The 18593-nt window shown below is 39.4% G+C and overlaps 1 protein-coding gene across 11 annotated transcripts in view; it reads left to right on the forward strand.

Moving 5' to 3' along the window:
* The window catches only part of nav3 (neuron navigator 3), a 526882-nt gene that overhangs the window by 487321 nt on the left and 20968 nt on the right, over window positions 1–18593 (forward strand). For 6 of the 11 annotated variants that reach the window (XM_074698217.1, XM_074698218.1, XM_074698210.1 and 3 more), the window contains 10 exons: window positions 286–327; window positions 3034–3191; window positions 3303–3497; window positions 4344–4396; window positions 5311–5334; window positions 7404–7427; window positions 7629–7706; window positions 14091–14174; window positions 15071–15182; window positions 15694–15818. In XM_074698217.1, the coding sequence (XP_074554318.1) occupies window positions 286–327; window positions 3034–3191; window positions 3303–3497; window positions 4344–4396; window positions 5311–5334; window positions 7404–7427; window positions 7629–7706; window positions 14091–14174; window positions 15071–15182; window positions 15694–15818 (895 nt within the window). The remainder of the gene's footprint in view (window positions 1–285; window positions 328–3033; window positions 3192–3302; window positions 3498–4343; window positions 4397–5310; window positions 5335–7403; window positions 7428–7628; window positions 7707–14090; window positions 14175–15070; window positions 15183–15693; window positions 15819–18593) is intronic. The other 5 variants (XM_074698212.1, XM_074698214.1, XM_074698213.1 and 2 more) reach the window with 3 other exon arrangements.

The raw sequence follows: 18593 nt of genomic DNA on the forward strand, positions 1-18593 counted from the left end.
TTTGCATGCAATACATCACACAGAGTAGAATTATCAGGGCACAACTTTATTTTCCCTTCCTATCGGTTTATGTCTCAAAAATGAAACAATTGATTTTAATATTTCCTGTTTTATATTCTGTGGTTTGTTGTTCTGTGAACATTAGTAATGTCTGTGTGTGTGTCTCTGTGTATGCGTGTGTCAAAAGTTCAGTTTGTAAAGTGATCAAAGTGTTTTTATTGTGATTCTCATTGACAGATGTTTTCTGGTGTTCATCTAATTCACTCATCCTCTGTGTTTTAACAGCATGCCTCTTGACAGAAACACGCTTCCCAAAAAGGGACTAAGGTACTACAAATCTGCGGCCAGAGCCCATTCTCAACTTTCCTCTTTTGACTCAACTCACATAGATCAAAAGAACAAGTTTGCATGAGAGCACTGACTCTGAAGTCCTTGTTGTTGTTCGGGGGGCATGGTGAGGCACCGTCAATAGGAGCGGTTACCAGTCAGGGGTATCAAAGATATACTTTGCATTAAAACATTTAGAAACACTGTGAAGAAGTGCAACCAACACAGAAACGTGGAAATTAGGAATAAAAACAATATCAAGTCTTAAATATGGAGAGTGATAGATTTAAGGTCAAAGTAATCACAAATCATTCTCAGGTGAATGTGTTGAAATAACTTAAACATTTAGAAGAAAAGAAAACAAAAAACATGGCTAGAAATATGACATTTTCTTAAAATTAAGAATATACATAAAATGGTATGACATTATGAACAAACAGCTGAAGAAATTAAAGAGGGGGTATTTTGCTTTTACAGATTTTAGACAAGGATACAAAGTAACAATGCTAGATATCCATATTAAACGTTTGCAGATTTTCAAACTCTTACACATTCATGTGATGTAAAAATCCATGAATCTCTCTGTAAACTGCTCTAAATGTTTTGTTCTAAACCTAGTATGGCCAATCAGAATGAGGGGGTTGTGGAGCAGGGTGCCTTAAAGAGACAGCAGCCAAAACAAAATGTTATAGATGGAGGCTCAAACAGAGGTTCCTAAACTTATTTTGCCTCCAGCTTTTAGTGAACGGAGGAAATACTCACTCCGTTGATATTTAGCCCGTGTGCTTCAATTTATTTTAAGTAAGTGGAAAAAGGCCATATATGAATTGGCTGCTGGGTATTAGCTTTACTTGTTTAATTGTTGGAATAGCAAAACTATTGCAGTATACAGATGGAGTATTTATTTTAAAGTTACAGATAAGTGATAACATTTCACAATGTTAGCTTGGATAAATTGATAAATAGGTACACTTAGCCTAGAGCATAGTTAGCTTCAGATATTAGCCTAAAATCTATCATTTTGCTCTCAAATCAAAATGCAGCCATATCTAATGTAATGTAAACTAATGCCATTGCTATTAAGGAGTAGGGATTCACAAATTAAAAAGTAACCTCTTGGAAAACATCAAAGGTGGTATTAACACATTTACGTAAAGACTTTCTACTCATCCAACAACTGACAAACTGGTTGGTAACAGCTGATCTATTGACAAGCAAATGTTGTGATTACCTGGTGTAGCATTCACCCTGCTGGACCAATCTCAACACGTGAAACACATCTACTCTTATCTGGTCTTTTTATCTTACATGCACCATGTTTGGTCTCCATATGGATCCAAAAACAAGCTTATCTAACATCTAAATGATGCTTCCATACTCTAATGTTTGCATTTATGAATCAACAGAAATGTATCTGATGCAGTATGAATGCTAAACCAGATGGCCAGGTAGTCTGTGTGTGTCTGCATCCTCATCACTCTCTCTTCTCATGCACTGGTAGAAATTACTAACACAGCCCCAATGACAAAGCAGTTCCTCCCCAGCTCTCCAAAAATGGCCTTAACTTCCCGACGACATTTGCTCTGCCAGCTGAGCCAAAGAGGTAGAGCGGATACTTTGATTTTAGCAAGGACTTAAGGGACTGAGACAGAAATACCGTGGCTTATTCATCACAGTGGCACAACCTCTGCAGGGAACATCCTCTCCAGCCAATTACACTGCACTGCTGCAGATGGGTTGAATGAGGCATGCTGGTTTCATACCACACTTTCATTATCATGACCTTTGGTGTTTTTTTTAAACCTAGAAGTATCTGAGCCTACATCACACATTATTTCATTTAGCTGTGGTGTTTAGTACAGACGATAGCCATTTCTTTTTAGCATCATTTTTGATTACAAATCTTCATGGCTGTGCTCAAATCTCAAAATAGACAACTTTTTTTATTGCTTGATCTTACAAGAGGAGCTCAGATTTATAATTTCTCCCTGTAGTCATATAAATAAGCATATTTATGTGACTTATAGGCATCTTCAAGCGTTTAATATTCTGAGTCAAGCCCTGACTCCGGGATATTTCAGTCTGCTCCATGTCAAGTCCAGTGAGGAACGAATGCTGCTGTGTCACACAAGTCAACACACGCTAAGACACCCAATCCCTGTTGGGGAGAATGGGGGAGCACAGGCGAAGGGGACTTGAGCAGGGTCAGATGTGACAAGCGTAGTAATGGAGGCATTGAAAGGAAGACAGCGCTGAAAAGGGATGAGTGCAAACTCAATTATCATCCTCAGAGGATTAAATATGGCCGATTGTCATGCCTGCGATAAGGGGCCTTCTGTTGCAGAGCCACTTTGGAGCTGGGGAGAAAGGAGATGAACGGCAGTGTCAGTGTGTTTGGCAGCTTTTAACTAAAGCAGTGTGTGTGTGTGTGTGTGTGTGTGTGTGTGTGTGTGTGTGTGTGTGTGTGTGTGTGTGTGTGTGTGTGTGTGTGTGTGTGTGTGTGTGTGTGTGTGTGTGTGTGTGTGTGTGTGTGTGTGTGTGTGTGTGTGTGTAATTGTGTGGTGGGGCTGCGTGTTTCTGCCATCTGCTCTCATGCTTTGATTATGTAGCCCTACACTCATTTCACCCTCACTCAAAACTTTCCTCACTTGGACTCCCAGATATTCCTCTTTTCTCCTTGAGTTTACTTTACTTCGTTGGCTTCAGGTACCCTCCATCCTCCCGGCAGACATCACACGAGGAAGGCAAGGAGTGGTTACGGTCTCATTCAACAGGAGGGCTTCAGGACACAGGCAGTCAGTCCCCCCTGTCTCCTCCTGGAGCTACCAGCACTGCTTCTGGAAAATACCACTACTCCAACCTTTGTAAGTGTATTGAGGATGACTGTTGGGTTTAGGTTATCTAGCATCCCAGAAAGAAGAACTAGAAACATTCAGCAGTGATTGATCATTATTGTGTGTGTTTCTCCCATCCAGTGAGCCCCACCAACATCAGCCAGTACAACCTGCCACCAGGCAGCACTAGCATGAGTCGATCCAACAGCATCCCTGCCCAGGACTCCTTTGATTTGTACGGAGAAGGCCACCCACTGGGTGGCAGTGCAACCTCCCTTGAGGAACGACCGCGGGCCATCAGCCGCTCAGGCTCTTTCAGGGACAGCACAGACGAAGGTAGGACACCTTCTTACACTCTCTTTCCAAACATTCAAAACTAGAATAATTTATTACTCTGTCGTGATCTTTTTCTGAATAGTCTAAGAGGCTGGAAAATATCTTTAATGGCAAATCATTTTTCTTTTTACTGCCTTTATAACACTTTAGTCCTACTTTAATGTTATACTCCCTTTCAGCAGACTGTCTGCTACAATTTGGTGTTAGTTGCAGGTTTGTACCATAATTTGTTTCCTGACAGTGTTAAAAATTATGATGACCCAGTACATATTTCATATTCTGGATCTTAGTATCCAGAATATTGCCAGGATCTGGATCATACTTTTACATATGTCAGAAATTATGGTGACCTTCTATTGTATTGTTTTGCAAAGCAATCTGATAATTTATTATGGAGTTATATACACATATGGTGAAAACGGCCCTATCTCACAATGATAAAGAATCCTTTAAAAAAAATCCTGGGTCCAGACAGTGATCCAGATCACTTTCAAAATTTAATTACTTCTTCCTTATCCCGTTTTGAACATTTCCTGACAATTTCCTCATGATCCATTGGTTTCTTTTTGAGTTATGTTGTTCACAGACAAACAGACAAACTCTCCTAAAAGCATGACCTCCTTGGTGGAGGTAAAAATCTTAACAGGTGACTCAGAGCTAATCATTCAGTTTGACAAGCAGGTTCACAAAATGTGGCAAGTAATTTCAGAAGTTGGTTGGGATTGTATTATTGAACAGTGCAAAACAGTAAGTTATTAGTCTGTTGTGTTTCCCCTCCTGATTCCTCTCTTTATGTCTGAGACATTTTTTTTACAATCAGGTATTAATGTGATATTCTGTTTACAGTCCATGGCTCTTCATTGTCTCTGGTCTCCAGCACGTCTTCTCTTTATTCTGCGGTAAGTAGCTGGTTAGCTTTTCCTCCTAAATTCACAGCCTGGCAGAAATGATATTGAAATGGAAGGTTCTTTAACCTATTATGGGCTCCAATTCCAAGCTAACTGATTCGTAGCAGGGAAAAACAACCACTAAGTTCAAACAAAACACACCAGGTGAGTAGGACACCAGACCAGGTTCAAATATAGGCTTATGTTGCTTTTAGTCCTCCAAATGCACTTCACAGGCAGTGTTTTTGAAGAAGTTTGCCGTAGTTGTTTTGCTGCCCCCGAGTGGCCAAATATGCACTAACCTTACTTCAAAGCTGTTTTCGATTCTTTTAAAAATTCAACACTTGATTTTTCAATAAGTATGATGCCCTGCACATCTCAATGAGCTGTGTTCAGATACATTTTCATCACTTTGAAGGTAAAAATGATTTAGTTGAATGGAAATCACAAAAGTTGGATGAAAAAGTATTTATTTTGTTACCTTCTTTTTGTTGAATCAAAGTGATAACTTTCACTGCACTGGTCACTTTCATCTTGTAAAACTTTTCAAGATTAAACTCGGGCGAGGTTTCTGGTGGGGCTTGAGTTGTCACATTCAGTGAGGCAGAATATTAGTTTCAGATTAAAGAAGAGCTACTCTTTTACCTCCACCTGTTTTTGTTGCAAAGCCTGGATAATGGACTGTTTTATTTATGATGTTTTCCCTTCAGTCGAATTATAAAACCTTTTCTTTTTCTATATACTTTTCTTTTATGTTTGGTTTAATTCAAGTGAACGCAATCAAATGGAATTAGCTATGTACTCCATGAGCCTCAATTTTACATAATTCATCTTTAATGATATAAAAAGAGTTCCCATGTGTATTTTTAATTCAGTATCAAAGAACACAGGGTGAATAATCTCTCTTTCTATTATTTTGTTCACAGACCGAGGAGAAAGCACACTCAGAGGTAAGGATGGTTAAATCCTATCCGTCTGCATGTCTGCTTTTCTTTGCACCTCAGTGCTTCATGTTCATACACTTAGAGACATTACACACCATGGCTGAAGTGAAGCTTTGCTGCTGCTGCTGCTGTGTTGGCCACGGAGCAGCTCTGCAGATGTGGGTGCGTGATGGGTGCCTTGCTTGTGAGCACCTCGGTTTGGTGGAGGGGAAAATTCAACATGTAGTTTTATTTGCCTTCCATAAACACACATCCTCCCATATCCGTGCATGTTTTGCTGCTCTTCGGGAGATTGCTGGCTGTTTTTGTGTCCGTGCATCTCCTCCACGTTTTTGTATCTTCTATTTGCACCGAACAAGAGTCCATCTTTGTCAATCAAAGTACAAACAGTGATATTTGTTCAGCCACATGTAGGCCTGTTTCTGATAAAGCAACATTAATGGAAGGAGAGTAGTAGTAGAAAATGGTATGAAGTCATACAAGAAAGCAGTTTAACCCTATGTTGCATTGCTTTTTATTCTAAGTAAACAGTAATATCCTCCACATACAGCTTTCTAATGATGAAGATCTTCGAGCATTCTTGAGTAATGCATGTCATGACTCTTTTTGTTAAGCTTATTTTAACCGCCTTGTTAAGTTTATCACTGGTTCTTCTTTGATTTTTAAAATTTATGACTTAATGTTCTTTTCTCTGTTTGTTTTTTGTTAAATTTATTTTCCTTCTCTTTTCTATTTTCTCATTTGGTCATGGTTCAAGCTTGGGTCAAAGAGTAGAAGCAAATACCTGGATACTTGTGTTGAGCATTTTGGATGACTCATGCCATCCATGGCTGATATTTTCTGCTTTCAGATATTCAGTTTTTGCTCATTTAGTGATCATCATTTATTACCACTTTTTAAAGCAGGGGAAGGAAACCTAGGACATAGATTCCAAAGCTTGCACATGAGGCTATTTAGGTCGGCACATGGATAATAATTACAATGAGGCAGAGGACAAAATAAAAAATGACTAATTAAATAAATAAAACTGTTGTGTTGTATTCTGTTTAACTCTTTAAAATAAATAGAGCACTCTATAAATGTTCTTACGTAAAAACTTAAGAAATAAAGTTACGTAATAAATTTAAGTCATGATGTTACAACTGTGAGAATGTGTCTTGCAAGTGCATCGGTTAAGCTGTGTTATCAAGGCAAAAAAAAAAAAAAAACAAGTTCCAATTTATTTTTTTCCGGCATACCTGGACAATAGAATATGAATTTCTTGCTAGAGATGGCTGGAGATCCGTGAAGGTTGAGACCAAACACAAACAATCAAACTTTGCAACGAACAGTTTTAGCAAAATATGTGAAACAGAGCAACACATTCAAAACTTACTGCACTGTTAAAAACCAGGCAGCTAACACAACACTAGCTTAACAAGGAAAAACAGTAAAGGAGACTTTCCGATTGACTGTCGATGATTTTATGAAAGGAGTAAGTACAGGCACTTAGGGCACGAGCGTATTTTAAATTGACTCAAGTCATGGAAAGGCTGCCTACCCCTGCTTTAAAGCAACTTTTTGTTATTATTTAATCTCAAACTTTTATTTTTTCCTTACAAAATACCAAGTCAAAATCAATGAGTTTCATTTAAGAAATGAACCACTTTTTATTTCCTAATGCATGAAAAATTCTTTCAAATTGCATTATGTATTAGAAGAAGTTTTATCATCAACATCTATATGAGCCTTGGTGTTTTATTATTGTAATCTTTTCTGCATTTGTGGAAAAGTTACATTAAATGTTGAAAAACTGGTGTCACTGTCCTGCCAAAGGAATTAAATTATTTCATTTTTCACTTTGCTAAATTTAGAAATACATATTAATGAAGCCACATCAGGTTATTGCAAAGGCTCTTTGACCCATGTCAGGAATACTTACCCACATGTCTTTGCAATGCTGCTTGACGTCTAACCACGGGGAAACCAGTGCTGTGGCTTGTGATAACCTCTTTCTCTCCAGCCAAACTGCTACATGCTGTTGGATGGAGAAATGCAACATAGAGTTAATTTTTACTCTTCTCTTTTCAATCAAGGGCCAAACAGTGCAAAATTCCACGGTAATCCCCCACACTTGTGTTCACACTTCATCCCAGTGTCTTTTCACACACAGTAACCATGTAACTGCAACAGTTTTTTCATCAAAGTCATCAACATGGGAGTTGCAAGTTCAACGCCTCTTTGATTTTTAGTCAGTTATCAATGTTCTTTTTTATGCCCATTGTTAATGAAGTTACCTGTGTGCTTTCTTCACCAACCAGCAAATCAGAAAGCTGCGTCGAGAGCTGGACGCTTCTCAGGAAAAGGTGGCGACCCTGACGTCTCAGCTGGCTGCAAACGTGAGTTTGTTTACTTCAAAACACACCGTCAAAACAGCCAGCTCATTTGCATGATAACCTGCTGTCAGAAGGTTTTTTATAGGAAGTGTTGCCTATTGCAGCTCTGGAGGGAAAATAAATCTTTGAGACACCCACTAAATCCTTTTTAGGTTTTTGAACCCACTGTGTGTGTATTTACACTTTTGCTTGTTTGATTTTGTTGGTGCGTTCTTTTGCTTTTTCTTAGATGGGATGTTTTTTTTACTTGCGTGTGTTTGTGTGTCTGCGGTACAGCGAGGATTGTCTCTTTGCTTTCGTCTCAGCCGGTGGGGTTTGAGCAAGAACAGGAGCCCCTCCCAAGTTCAGCCAAGCAGGAAGAATCAAATAGAGATAGTCTGGTGCAGAAAGAGAGCAGGGAGATGAGGATAAGTGAATCTTGACTCTAGTGTGTCATGCGTGGGTGAAACTGAGAGAGATACAGAGACCTCCAACCCCCAGACGGAGCTGTCTTTGCGCTCAGATGCAGATGGATCGACAAACTCCAGAGTGGGACTCAGCTCAGTCTGCCACCCACCCACCCACAATTCCAAGTGGCTGATCAAGCGTGGAGGCAGACAACTCTTTGCCCCATCCGACACTTTGATCACAAAGTTGTAGAGAGCTGAAACTGAAGGCTAAACCCTAGGAAAACTGAGGATGAGGACTTGATTATTTTTGTTTAGGAGTGATACAGGGAAAGCCAAACAACTATTTGTTTGTCCTGTGTATAATACCTATCACAGGTTTTTACCTTTGACTGTAGAAAGGAGCAATGTGTGTAAGCTATCCCTGTAACCAGCAGCTACATTTATTTGGAGCCAGAAACTCCACAGTAGGGAGTAACTCCTGTAAATCCCTTGATTTTCTACATTCATGAGTTCAGTAACTATTTACTGCAATTTTTTTTAATTTAGGGATTTTAGTAGGGGAAGGAGAAAAAAATCGAAAAAATCAACATATCAGGATTTTTTGTTTGACAATATCAAAATCAGGATGCTTTGTCAACAAATCTTTTATTTTTTTCAAATTCAAATTCTTCATTTCGGTCCTTTTTTTTAAACTGTATTGTAAAAAAGTTTCCACTTTTCTCCAGGAGAGGGTGAAATGTTTCTCTGACTCACGTGATGTGCATTTTATGGGAAAATACGGCTCCTGATATGGTCTGTAGACATTATCATCATTGAACTTTTTCACATGGCCTTGTGTTAAAAAAAGCAAACTAAAAACCGCAAAAATTGTAACTATCAAATCACAATTTAAATCGAAGCGGCACCCCACGAACCGTGATAGAATCGAATCACTAGGATAGAATATTGTCCCAGCCCTAATGGATTGAAAACATACTCTTCTTACGTTAACTGAAGATACAAAGAAAAAAAACAAGAGAGTTAAGTTATTTTGACAGTGTGCTCTCATGACATGATAAGACTGGACCAGAGTCAGGAATACGGAGAAAAAAAAGTGATGCAGTGATACAGTGTTGGCAATTCAGCATTTCTGAATGATGAAGCTTGAAAATAGAGTTCAAATGCTTAAAAAAAAAACGGTCATACCCTCAGTTTTGATTTTCTTCACAGAAATTTAGCACATATTTTAAAAGTGCATTTCAATTTTTGCTAAACACAGTGATTATAGCTATTTTTATTTACCATTCAGTTTGTTCTCAAAATGCAAATGACAAAGTAGCTTATTTTCTTTTTCAAGTTTAGATCTAATTTTTCTTTCTTTTCTGGAAATTTAGAAAATATTTAAAGGTTCTTAACAGCTTATAATGGTTTTAAAAATAGGTTTCTACTAATGCTGCATCATCAATATATCTATCCAATGAGTGAATATTTTAAAACCTTATTAAAAGACAGAAAATGACACAACCTCAATAAAAGTTGTTGATGTTTCTGACACTGACTGAGCATCAGGAACAGTGGCAGAGGGCTTTCTCTTCTCCTGTCTGGCTGTGCTCTGCTGTATGCAAACATTTGCACAAAATACAGTATGAGCTTTACAGCTCCCACTCTTTTGAGGGACACAGTCTCTGGCTGTGTGACTGGAGCTGCTTCACACTGTATCTACATGACAACATTGTGGGTAGCTGCTGCTATAAGCTCATCACATCCTCCCAGTGGAGAATAGAAATGTGCTCACATGTTCTCCGCTCAAGGTCCAAAACCAGACACCCACTGTGACACAGCTTAATCATTTATACGTCTGACACTTACAGAAACACATGCTTTAGCACAGTAACCTACACAGTGGTGGATATTTGCTAAACAGTAAAATGTATTCTTGTGGGGCACTTTTTCTTAGTAATCATTTCTCCGTGGACACACATTCAGGCTCCAAATAGAAGCTGTTTCTAAATAGAGTTTATCTCACTTAACCTGCGGCTTGTAAGACTGTCTCATTTAAGAAACTTACTATGTTTACTTTTACCACTCCTGCAGAGTTACACACCCTTTAATGTTTAACTTATGCACTGATCAATATCAACGTTATGGTGGTGTTAAAAACTGTTCTGCAGGAGTAAAAAGAGGTTATTTCAGGAAATTTATTCTGCACAATTATCTTTCTATGTTTTCATTTCATCCCTTGAAACTTCATCAGTCACACAGGATTTTATTCAGTGATTGAGGTTATCTGTTCTCTATCTTTATCTTTTTCATGCATAATAATGATCTATATCAATATCAAGTTAATTTGATTACTAAAGTTGTTTTATACCCTCATCACTGCCTCTTTGAAAACTATTTCTCCTGCGCGGTCCTGTTGGATAAAAGCTGAGTCACTGATTACATTTCTCTCTTTTATTTCTTTTACTGTGGGTCAAAGCTCACCATTGCTGGGTCAGACTGCATGCTATAAGACAAAATCAAGGAAAGAGTCTGAAGCAAGATGTTGGAAAGACAACAAGGAAGGCAGAGCAAGAGTGAGATGCCTGTTGGGCTCTGTTAGATTAGGCTCTATGCTCTCCCTTCCCCTTCTCCCCCAAATGAGGAAAAAGAAAAAGAAGCATGAAAATATTGGATAAAGTAGAGCAGCATCCCACCAGACATTAAAATATGCTATTGATGATAAACCACTCAGGAGTTTTGTTTAAGCCTGTGAGGCAGATTCATTTTCCTGAATGTCCTGACATTAGATGAGCTGAGGAGTTCAGAGTCCCCCCCACCCCCCCCTTCTCCTCCTCCTCTGTCTGGACTCCCCCTTCTTTCTGCTCAGTGCCCGATGTGTCACCTTGATCCTGTCTCACCTCCCTGTCTGCTCAGCTCTCCCTGCCCTTACTGCCCCCCTTTTCTCCCTCTTCACTTGGGCTCCATTGCTTGCTGCTGAGCGAAAAGGTACAACACGTCCTCCTCCCTATCAGTCAAATCAGCAACACTTCAAGTCATTCATAGCTCTGTATCAAGGGTAGGCAGCCTAGGGCATGGGTGCCATAGCTGGCACATGAGGCTTTTTATGTTGACATGCAAAGAATAATTTCAATAAGGCAGAGGACAAAATTAATAATAAAACTATTGTGTTCTAGTCTATTTTAACACTTAGCAAGAAATTGAGCACACTATATGTCCTTACGTAGCAATTTTAAAAATAACATTGAATAATAATTTTAAATCATGACGTTGCAAGTGCACAAATGTGTCTTGCAAGTGAGTTACCGCAAATCTCTTGGAACGTCAGTCTGTTAGCTCTCAATTGCATTCATTTTGTGGCATTATCAAGGCAACAAACCAAGTTCCAGTCATTCTTTCCAACATAGCTGGACAAGGGAGTATGGACTGACTGCCAGAGATGGCCGAAGATCAAGCGATATGCACCCTTTGCTGTGAAAGTATAGTACACTGCAAAAAATGGTATTGTATCAAGTGTTTTCGTCTTATTTTCAGTCCAAAATGCCTTTTTAGACCAAATACGAGCCACATTCAACTGGCTGGTCCAGAAAAAAATGTTTTATTTCAAGTTTTTCAAAGACAAAAATGAGGTCGAAATCTTCCAATGTAGCAAGTAAAAAAATCTGTCAATGGAACAAGAGAAAAGTTACTTGTTTTGACAAATTATTCTACTTTTAAGTATTTCTTTTTAGCAAACTTTTTCTTGTTCCATTGGCTATTGTTTTTACTTGTTACAAGCAATTCAGACCACATTTTTGCCTTTGAATAACTTGAAACGAGACATTTTCCTGGACTGACCAGTTGAATGTGGCTCATATCAAGTATAAGACATTTTTTTCTTAAAATAGGACAAAAACACTTGATAAGATTTCAGTTTTTTTCAGTGTCTTTTTGAGACCAAACACGAAAACAGTGTTAGCAAAGTATGCAAAACAAAGAAACACACTGAAAACTTTTTGTACTGTTAAAAACCAGGCGACAGGAGGAAGTTATAGCATTTTTCACTACAAAGCTAAGCATTGGAAACCATTCATGGAGACTCTCCTATCAACTGTCAATGATTTTATGAAAGAAGTAAGTCTTGGCACTTTGGGCATGAGTAGATTTTAAAGTGGCATAAATCATGAAAAAGGTTGCTTACCCCTGCTCTGTATCATAAATAATCATGAATAAATACTTAAAGATAAAGCAACCAAAACTGTCCCTCTGCAGATGCAATGAACATATCCACATTGGCTCTAAAAAGGTCTTTTGGGGTTTTCAGGGACAGCTCCAAGTGGCTTCTTCTGCTTCACAGACCACTGTTACATGACTGTGCCACACCCAGTCAGCTGGTTTGGCTCACAGTCAAGTTCTACCTAATGCCCAAAGATTGAAATTGTAAAAAAAAAAACAGGGTCCAGAGGCCAAATGGGGCTTCTTGGGCCAGGCTCCAGGAGCAGAACAGATGGGTCAACAATGGGACCCGTTAGTCTCTGATCAGCACCACCCACTGGGTGGACAGTTGGGCAGGATGGTAGCTGAATTGAGGCTCACAGGTGGAGTTGGAAAGAGATGTGGTGTAAAGAGATGGGATGGAACAGTTGGCATTTCTAAAGGTCAAGAACTTCCCTTATTCAGCCAGGGACATGTATTGGAGGAGGCAGCTCAGGGGGTTTCTGTGTGTTTTCATCTTTTTGATTTAAAAGATCCTGGAGTCCTCATAAGGATAGAAATTTAGCTCTGAAGGGGTTTGTTTGTTCATCCTGAACAAAGAGTGTTAATTTGGGAGAGGAAAGTCCTCGAGGGGCTGCCTTTGTGTCTTTGTGTGTGAGTGTGTGTGTGTTTGCAGTGGTTGTGTGATATGTCTGGGCAGGCTGCCCACCTCTCTGTGACACACCAGGCCTGACAGGTGTCTCAGGGTCTTTCGCTAAGGATGAGACGCTAGCATCACAGACACAAACACAAGACACACAGATTTTACAGATTTAGATTTGCACAAGGACGTTTAGACATGAACATAAGGCTTCACCAGACACCCAGGCTTACACATATACTAGAAAAAAAAACACAAAATAAACCAGAAACACATCCAGACACAAAGGTTTAGTGCAGCAGATGGTGAAGCGACACAGAGCGTTTTCCGTCCATCAGCGTGTCGCCTCTGTTTCTTCAGGACACACATGAAGTCATGGAGGGCAGATCTTTCTTTGATCTGTGTTTTCTGCTTCTTTCTCATTATGCCAAGCTTGTTTGAAAGGTACATGGCATGGGATGGTTGATTTTACAAATCATTCCAGTTATTTCTGTTTTCAAATGAGCCCCTCTGAGCATGCCTGTCCCTGGAACCTGAGAGTGACTCAAAGTGAAGTCAGGGTGTGTTTTTTTTAGTTGGATAACCTTGCTTCTGTAGCACTCAGCACCTCTTCAGGAGGTCACAGTGAGAGCCTTCAGATGTCTGTGAAAACAGCCTGTCCCTACTGCATCTGATTCCATCCTGTGTCATTTTTGGCTTGAGCAAAAAGCTTTTCACCAACCTGGAAACACATTTTTTAACATTTTGTGTGGTTGATTTTTTTTTTCTAAAAATAATCCACTTGAGTTAATCAAGTGTAAGAAAAGCACTTTTTATTATATTATATTATATTATATTATATTATATTATATTATATTATATTATATTATATTATATTATATTATATTATATTATATTATATTATATTATATTATATTATATTATATTATATTATATTATATTATATTATATTATATCAAATTGTATTGTATTATTTTATATTTTATTACATTATTTTAAATTATATAATGTTATATTTTATTTTACTATATTTTATTATTTCTTTTCATTGGATGTTTTGTTTTGATATTTTGAGGAGTGCTGTTTTAAATGTGCATGTTTTACAATTACATATAAAGTTTCTTTTAAGTAAAAGTCAGAGCAGCTGATGCCCCCGTTTATGTTTCGTTCTATGTGTGTCCACAGTCACACCTGGTAGCAGCCTTCGAGAAGAGCCTGAGTAACATGACTTGTCGCCTGCAGAGTCTCACCATGACCGCCGAACAAAAGGTACAAGAGCTTAGTCCTGAATTTGAAATGTGCAGTCCATGAACTTAAAGGCACGAAGGATCACAGAGCGGAGAAATGATTAAAAACCAGCAGGGGGTTTGACATTGAAAGAGTGCAGTTGGAACCGACAATGTTGAGGTTAGCGGTTGCGGATTAACCGATAATAAGGTTCAGTTCCTGGTTCAGGTTTTCATTTCGAGAACTCTTTCTGTAAAAGTTTGGTTACTTACCTTGATATTGTCAAACATTTTCAGGAAAAAGTGCCTATTTTTGTACAGAAAACATGGCTGCACGATATGCCATGAACACGTCCCTAAACCTATATAATCCTTAGTCATAAATCTGCCTGTTTGTCCATTTCCATGTTTTCTTCTTTGAAATCATTGTTTCATAGACAGCAGGTATCAGATCAGCCCCGAGTCCATTGAAGCTCAGATCACACAGCAGAAGCAGCAATATGCTCTAATATCTTTCTCTAACACCTCATATAAATGCTTCCCTCCATTCCCACATACACACCCAGAGACTAGCGTCAAGCCTTGGCAGCTTTTTAATCCCCCATAAATTAATGCAGACCAGAATCTGGTGGGATGTCTTTGTTCAACAAGGCTGTCCCAACTTTTAATTAAAGCAGAAACCCTATCTGCAGCCCTCAGTAGGGTTTCAGGCAAGGCAGAATGGGACACTCTCTATATCTGATTGTGTTGGTTCAACGGAGCTGAGCTCTTGTTATTCTGAGCAGGTGGTACTGGGGTAGGGGCATTTCTACTGGAAGGCTCCCAAATACTCCTTTTTTTCCCTTTTTACCTCTCATTTGACACCATTGAAAAGCCATGACAGTGCCAGGTTTGAGAATTTGTTTTCAGTGACCAAGCTCTTTTTCTCTCTTGGTTCAGGAGTCTGAGTTAGTCGAGTTGAGGGAGACGATAGAGACGCTGAAGACCCAGAACACGGATGCACAGACAGCCATCCAGGTGGCGCTCAATGGTCCTGACCACCTGCACAAAGGTACTCAAGAAACCAATGGGAGGCTGTGGGACTGGCCACACATCTTTTTGCATGATGAATGCATTTTTTAGCTTTATTGGCTTGGGGGGTGGGATAACAGTTCCAGTCCTTATTGTGCTCATGCTGCTTTGATCAATTTTGTGTTACCTTGATTGAAGAAACAACTTAAATCAGATGTGCTCTCTGTGTTTTGATGAGACCTTTTCTAGTATTCATGTCACCTCTTCTGCTTCAACTATTTTACATCTTTATAAAGTTTATAAATCCATGCTAAGCAGTTGTTATTGATTTGAAAATTAGATTAATGCACTTTTCAGGAGTTTCTTGGTTTCGTACAGACTCTGTAGGCATATGACTGAAGAAGCTGGTGCCTTGGTGATATTTTAACTCTGTTTGACACAAAGTGATACTACTGATTTTCAACTCAGCCATTTGGGAGTTCTTTGAAGTGAAATGTACCTTCGCCTCCCTTCTTTTTCTGAAACTAACATAGATTTATTTATCATCATAGACCTGCGGATTCGGCGACAGCACTCATCAGAGAGTATGTCCAGTATCAACAGTGCTGCCAGCCACTCAAGTATGGGCAGTATGGGCAAGGATGCTGAAGACAAAAAGAAAAAGAAGAAGAGCTGGGTAGGTGGAGGAACTTTACAGTGCTTCAGTATCGTAGGGCAAAAGAAGAAAAGACATTTGAGTCTAAAGTTAAAGGTAATCTCAAATATATGACTCAACTGCTGCTCTGCACTAAACACAATACAATACAAATACTCAAATCCCACAGATACAGTTGCAGGGGGCATGAGATAAGTTTGGTTTTTCTTTTGCATTTTTTCAAAGTCAATGTTGTGAGTTTAAAACCCCCAATCTAAACCATATGAATTATTCAGCAGCATTTATACTTCTCTAAATATACTCTATATGCCTGCATTTAAAGATTAAATGTCTTATTTGCATAGACATATTTATGGATCTGTGATCCAAACCTTTTTGTGTTTTTGAAAGAACTCCAAAATCAGCTTAATGCCAAAACATAAAGGCAGAATGAATGGGACGGTGTGAATATATGAGTACTAACCCTGATCTCAGGGCGCCGGGGTTTGGATGAAGCGACTCTGTGTTTAATCAAAGCAGCAAATTAAAAGTAGCTCAATTATTTCAACACCATATGGAGACACATCTATATCACAATTTCTTCGTCCTTCTTTAACCCTCATGAGATTGGTATAGAAGTTTTTTTTTGTAATTTAACATCAGTCTCTGCTTTTGACTAACACTCCTAACATTTACAGTACGATGAGTTCAATACTTTTAAAGGTTGAATTCCCACAAGTCATCCACTAAACCCTAAATCTCATTCATCCCCCCATCACGCCTCCACAGTCTGACATCACATCCTGGTTGCCAGGTTACAGCTGTGAGATAGTGGCTGCTGAGGAGCTGGGGTACCATCCACAGTAAGAGCTGACAGTGGGTCGAGCAGAGAAGTCAACGACTCTGAATTAGCACTCCAAACGTACTTCAAATTTTATACACAACAAGCAGGTAGACACAGATTCCTGGATGCTGAAGTTCAGCTTGAAATCAAGGCTGGAGGTTAGAGATGTGAAGTGCTGGTTGTATCTTTGAAACAAGTTGGAAATTCTGAGCAGTGGAGGAAACACTTTCCCTTCCGTTGTTTTTTTCCAAAATGAAGTTAGTCATTTTTTTCATATTTATTCTCTCAAAAACAGGGATGTTCGACGCTTTTAGATCTTTTTAAGTGTCCAAGTTACTAGTTATAAAAGTACAGTCAGGTCTCGTCTGTTTGTTTCAGGAACTGATGCATGTCTTAGCTTTACAGCATTAACTACATCCACAAACACCCAGATCAGCACAAAAAGCCACATAAACTAAAAATACCCATCCACAACCCTGGCTCTCTCATCTCTTTCTGCCTGTCTCTGTTCTCTCTGTTCTATGCTTCACTCTGCACAAGCAGCTCAGTGTCCCTTGCTGGAGAGCTGTTATTTGCTGCAGCCCCCTGAGTCAGACACATGACATATTAGAAGTTTTGTCTGAGCCAAAGTGCAGCAGAGCTTGTGTGCATTCTTTGCTGCAATGCAAAACGCCTGTCCTTGAAATGAAATTCATTCTTAAAGCCTCACAAGTTCACCACTAAGTGTGACACCTTAGCCTGCTATGCTAAGTGAGACTCCAGAATATTCAAGTCAGGCTCGTGTATGCAAATCAACCCTCTGTTTAAGCAGTAATTAATTATTCATTTGCATAGATTCCCCCTCTGTACACACAGATAGAGTTCAACTGAGGTAATTGAGAAGTGTGAAGCAGAAAAGCAGCAAGTCATGTTAACAGAGTGGCACCTACACCATGAACTTTATAATGAAGAAGAGCGATAATGAGAGGTGGACTTTGTGACAACAAGCTTCAGACCTGCTTATGTAATCAAAGTGAGACTCTGATTTGCTTTTCTAATGTTGATACACCGACCACCAATAACATCATGACTACATAAATAACAACAACTATTTCTGACAACGTTACCCATCAATAGGTGGGATGTGTCAGGCCGGATGTGAACATTTCGTGCTCGAAGAAGAAGATAGAGGATATACTTTATTTATCCCCTTTGGGGGTGGGGGTTCAGTTTTGTCACTCTGAATCATTATATATAGATAGACAGACAGACAGATACACACACACACACACACGCTTTGCACAGAAACATGCATAGATGGAGAGATGGAGAGCGCAGACAGAGGGTACTGCACTGTCAGCACGGAACAGAGGTTCAGTGCCTTGCACAAGGGCACCTTGACCGTGCTCAGGAAATAATACTAACACTCCTTCAGCTATCAACCCAATTCCCCAGTCTTGGTCCATGACAGGATTTGAACTAGTTTTTGCCGTGGTTGCTAAGCCAAGAGCTTGTGGATTCAGCCACAGTTGCCCCAAGTCACCGGTTGCAGTTGATGGAAAAATGGGCAAGCGTAAAAATAAGGTGCAAACATTGATGGTTAGACGAATTCCGAAGCACCACCAAACTGCAGCTTTTGGGGGTTGTACCTGGCACCTACCTTAAGTGGTTTGAGAAAAGAGAACTGGCCGTGAGGCCATGAACAGCCAAGGCCCATTTAAGCAGAGACCTCATCCTTATAAATGCTCATTTGAACAAGCCAAGATCCTATGGACTCAGCCACGGTTGCCCCAAGTCACCCCAGAAAAATGGGCAAGCGTAAGAATAAATTGCAAACATTGACCATTAGAAGACGAAGTCAGAAGCACCGCCAAACTGCAGCTCTGGGGGGTTGTCTGTAACCTGACACGCCAGACGAACAGTTCCATAGATCCGCCACGGAAATATTTCACAAGTCCATCTGGGTAGCAGCTCTTCCGATTTGTTTTCAGAGG

Source organism: Halichoeres trimaculatus, unplaced genomic scaffold, assembly GCF_033239565.1.
Source record: "Halichoeres trimaculatus isolate MK-OKI-2021-1 unplaced genomic scaffold, fHalTri1.1 fHalTri1_scaffold_21, whole genome shotgun sequence".
NCBI classification, from domain to species: Eukaryota; Metazoa; Chordata; class Actinopteri; order Labriformes; family Labridae; genus Halichoeres; species Halichoeres trimaculatus.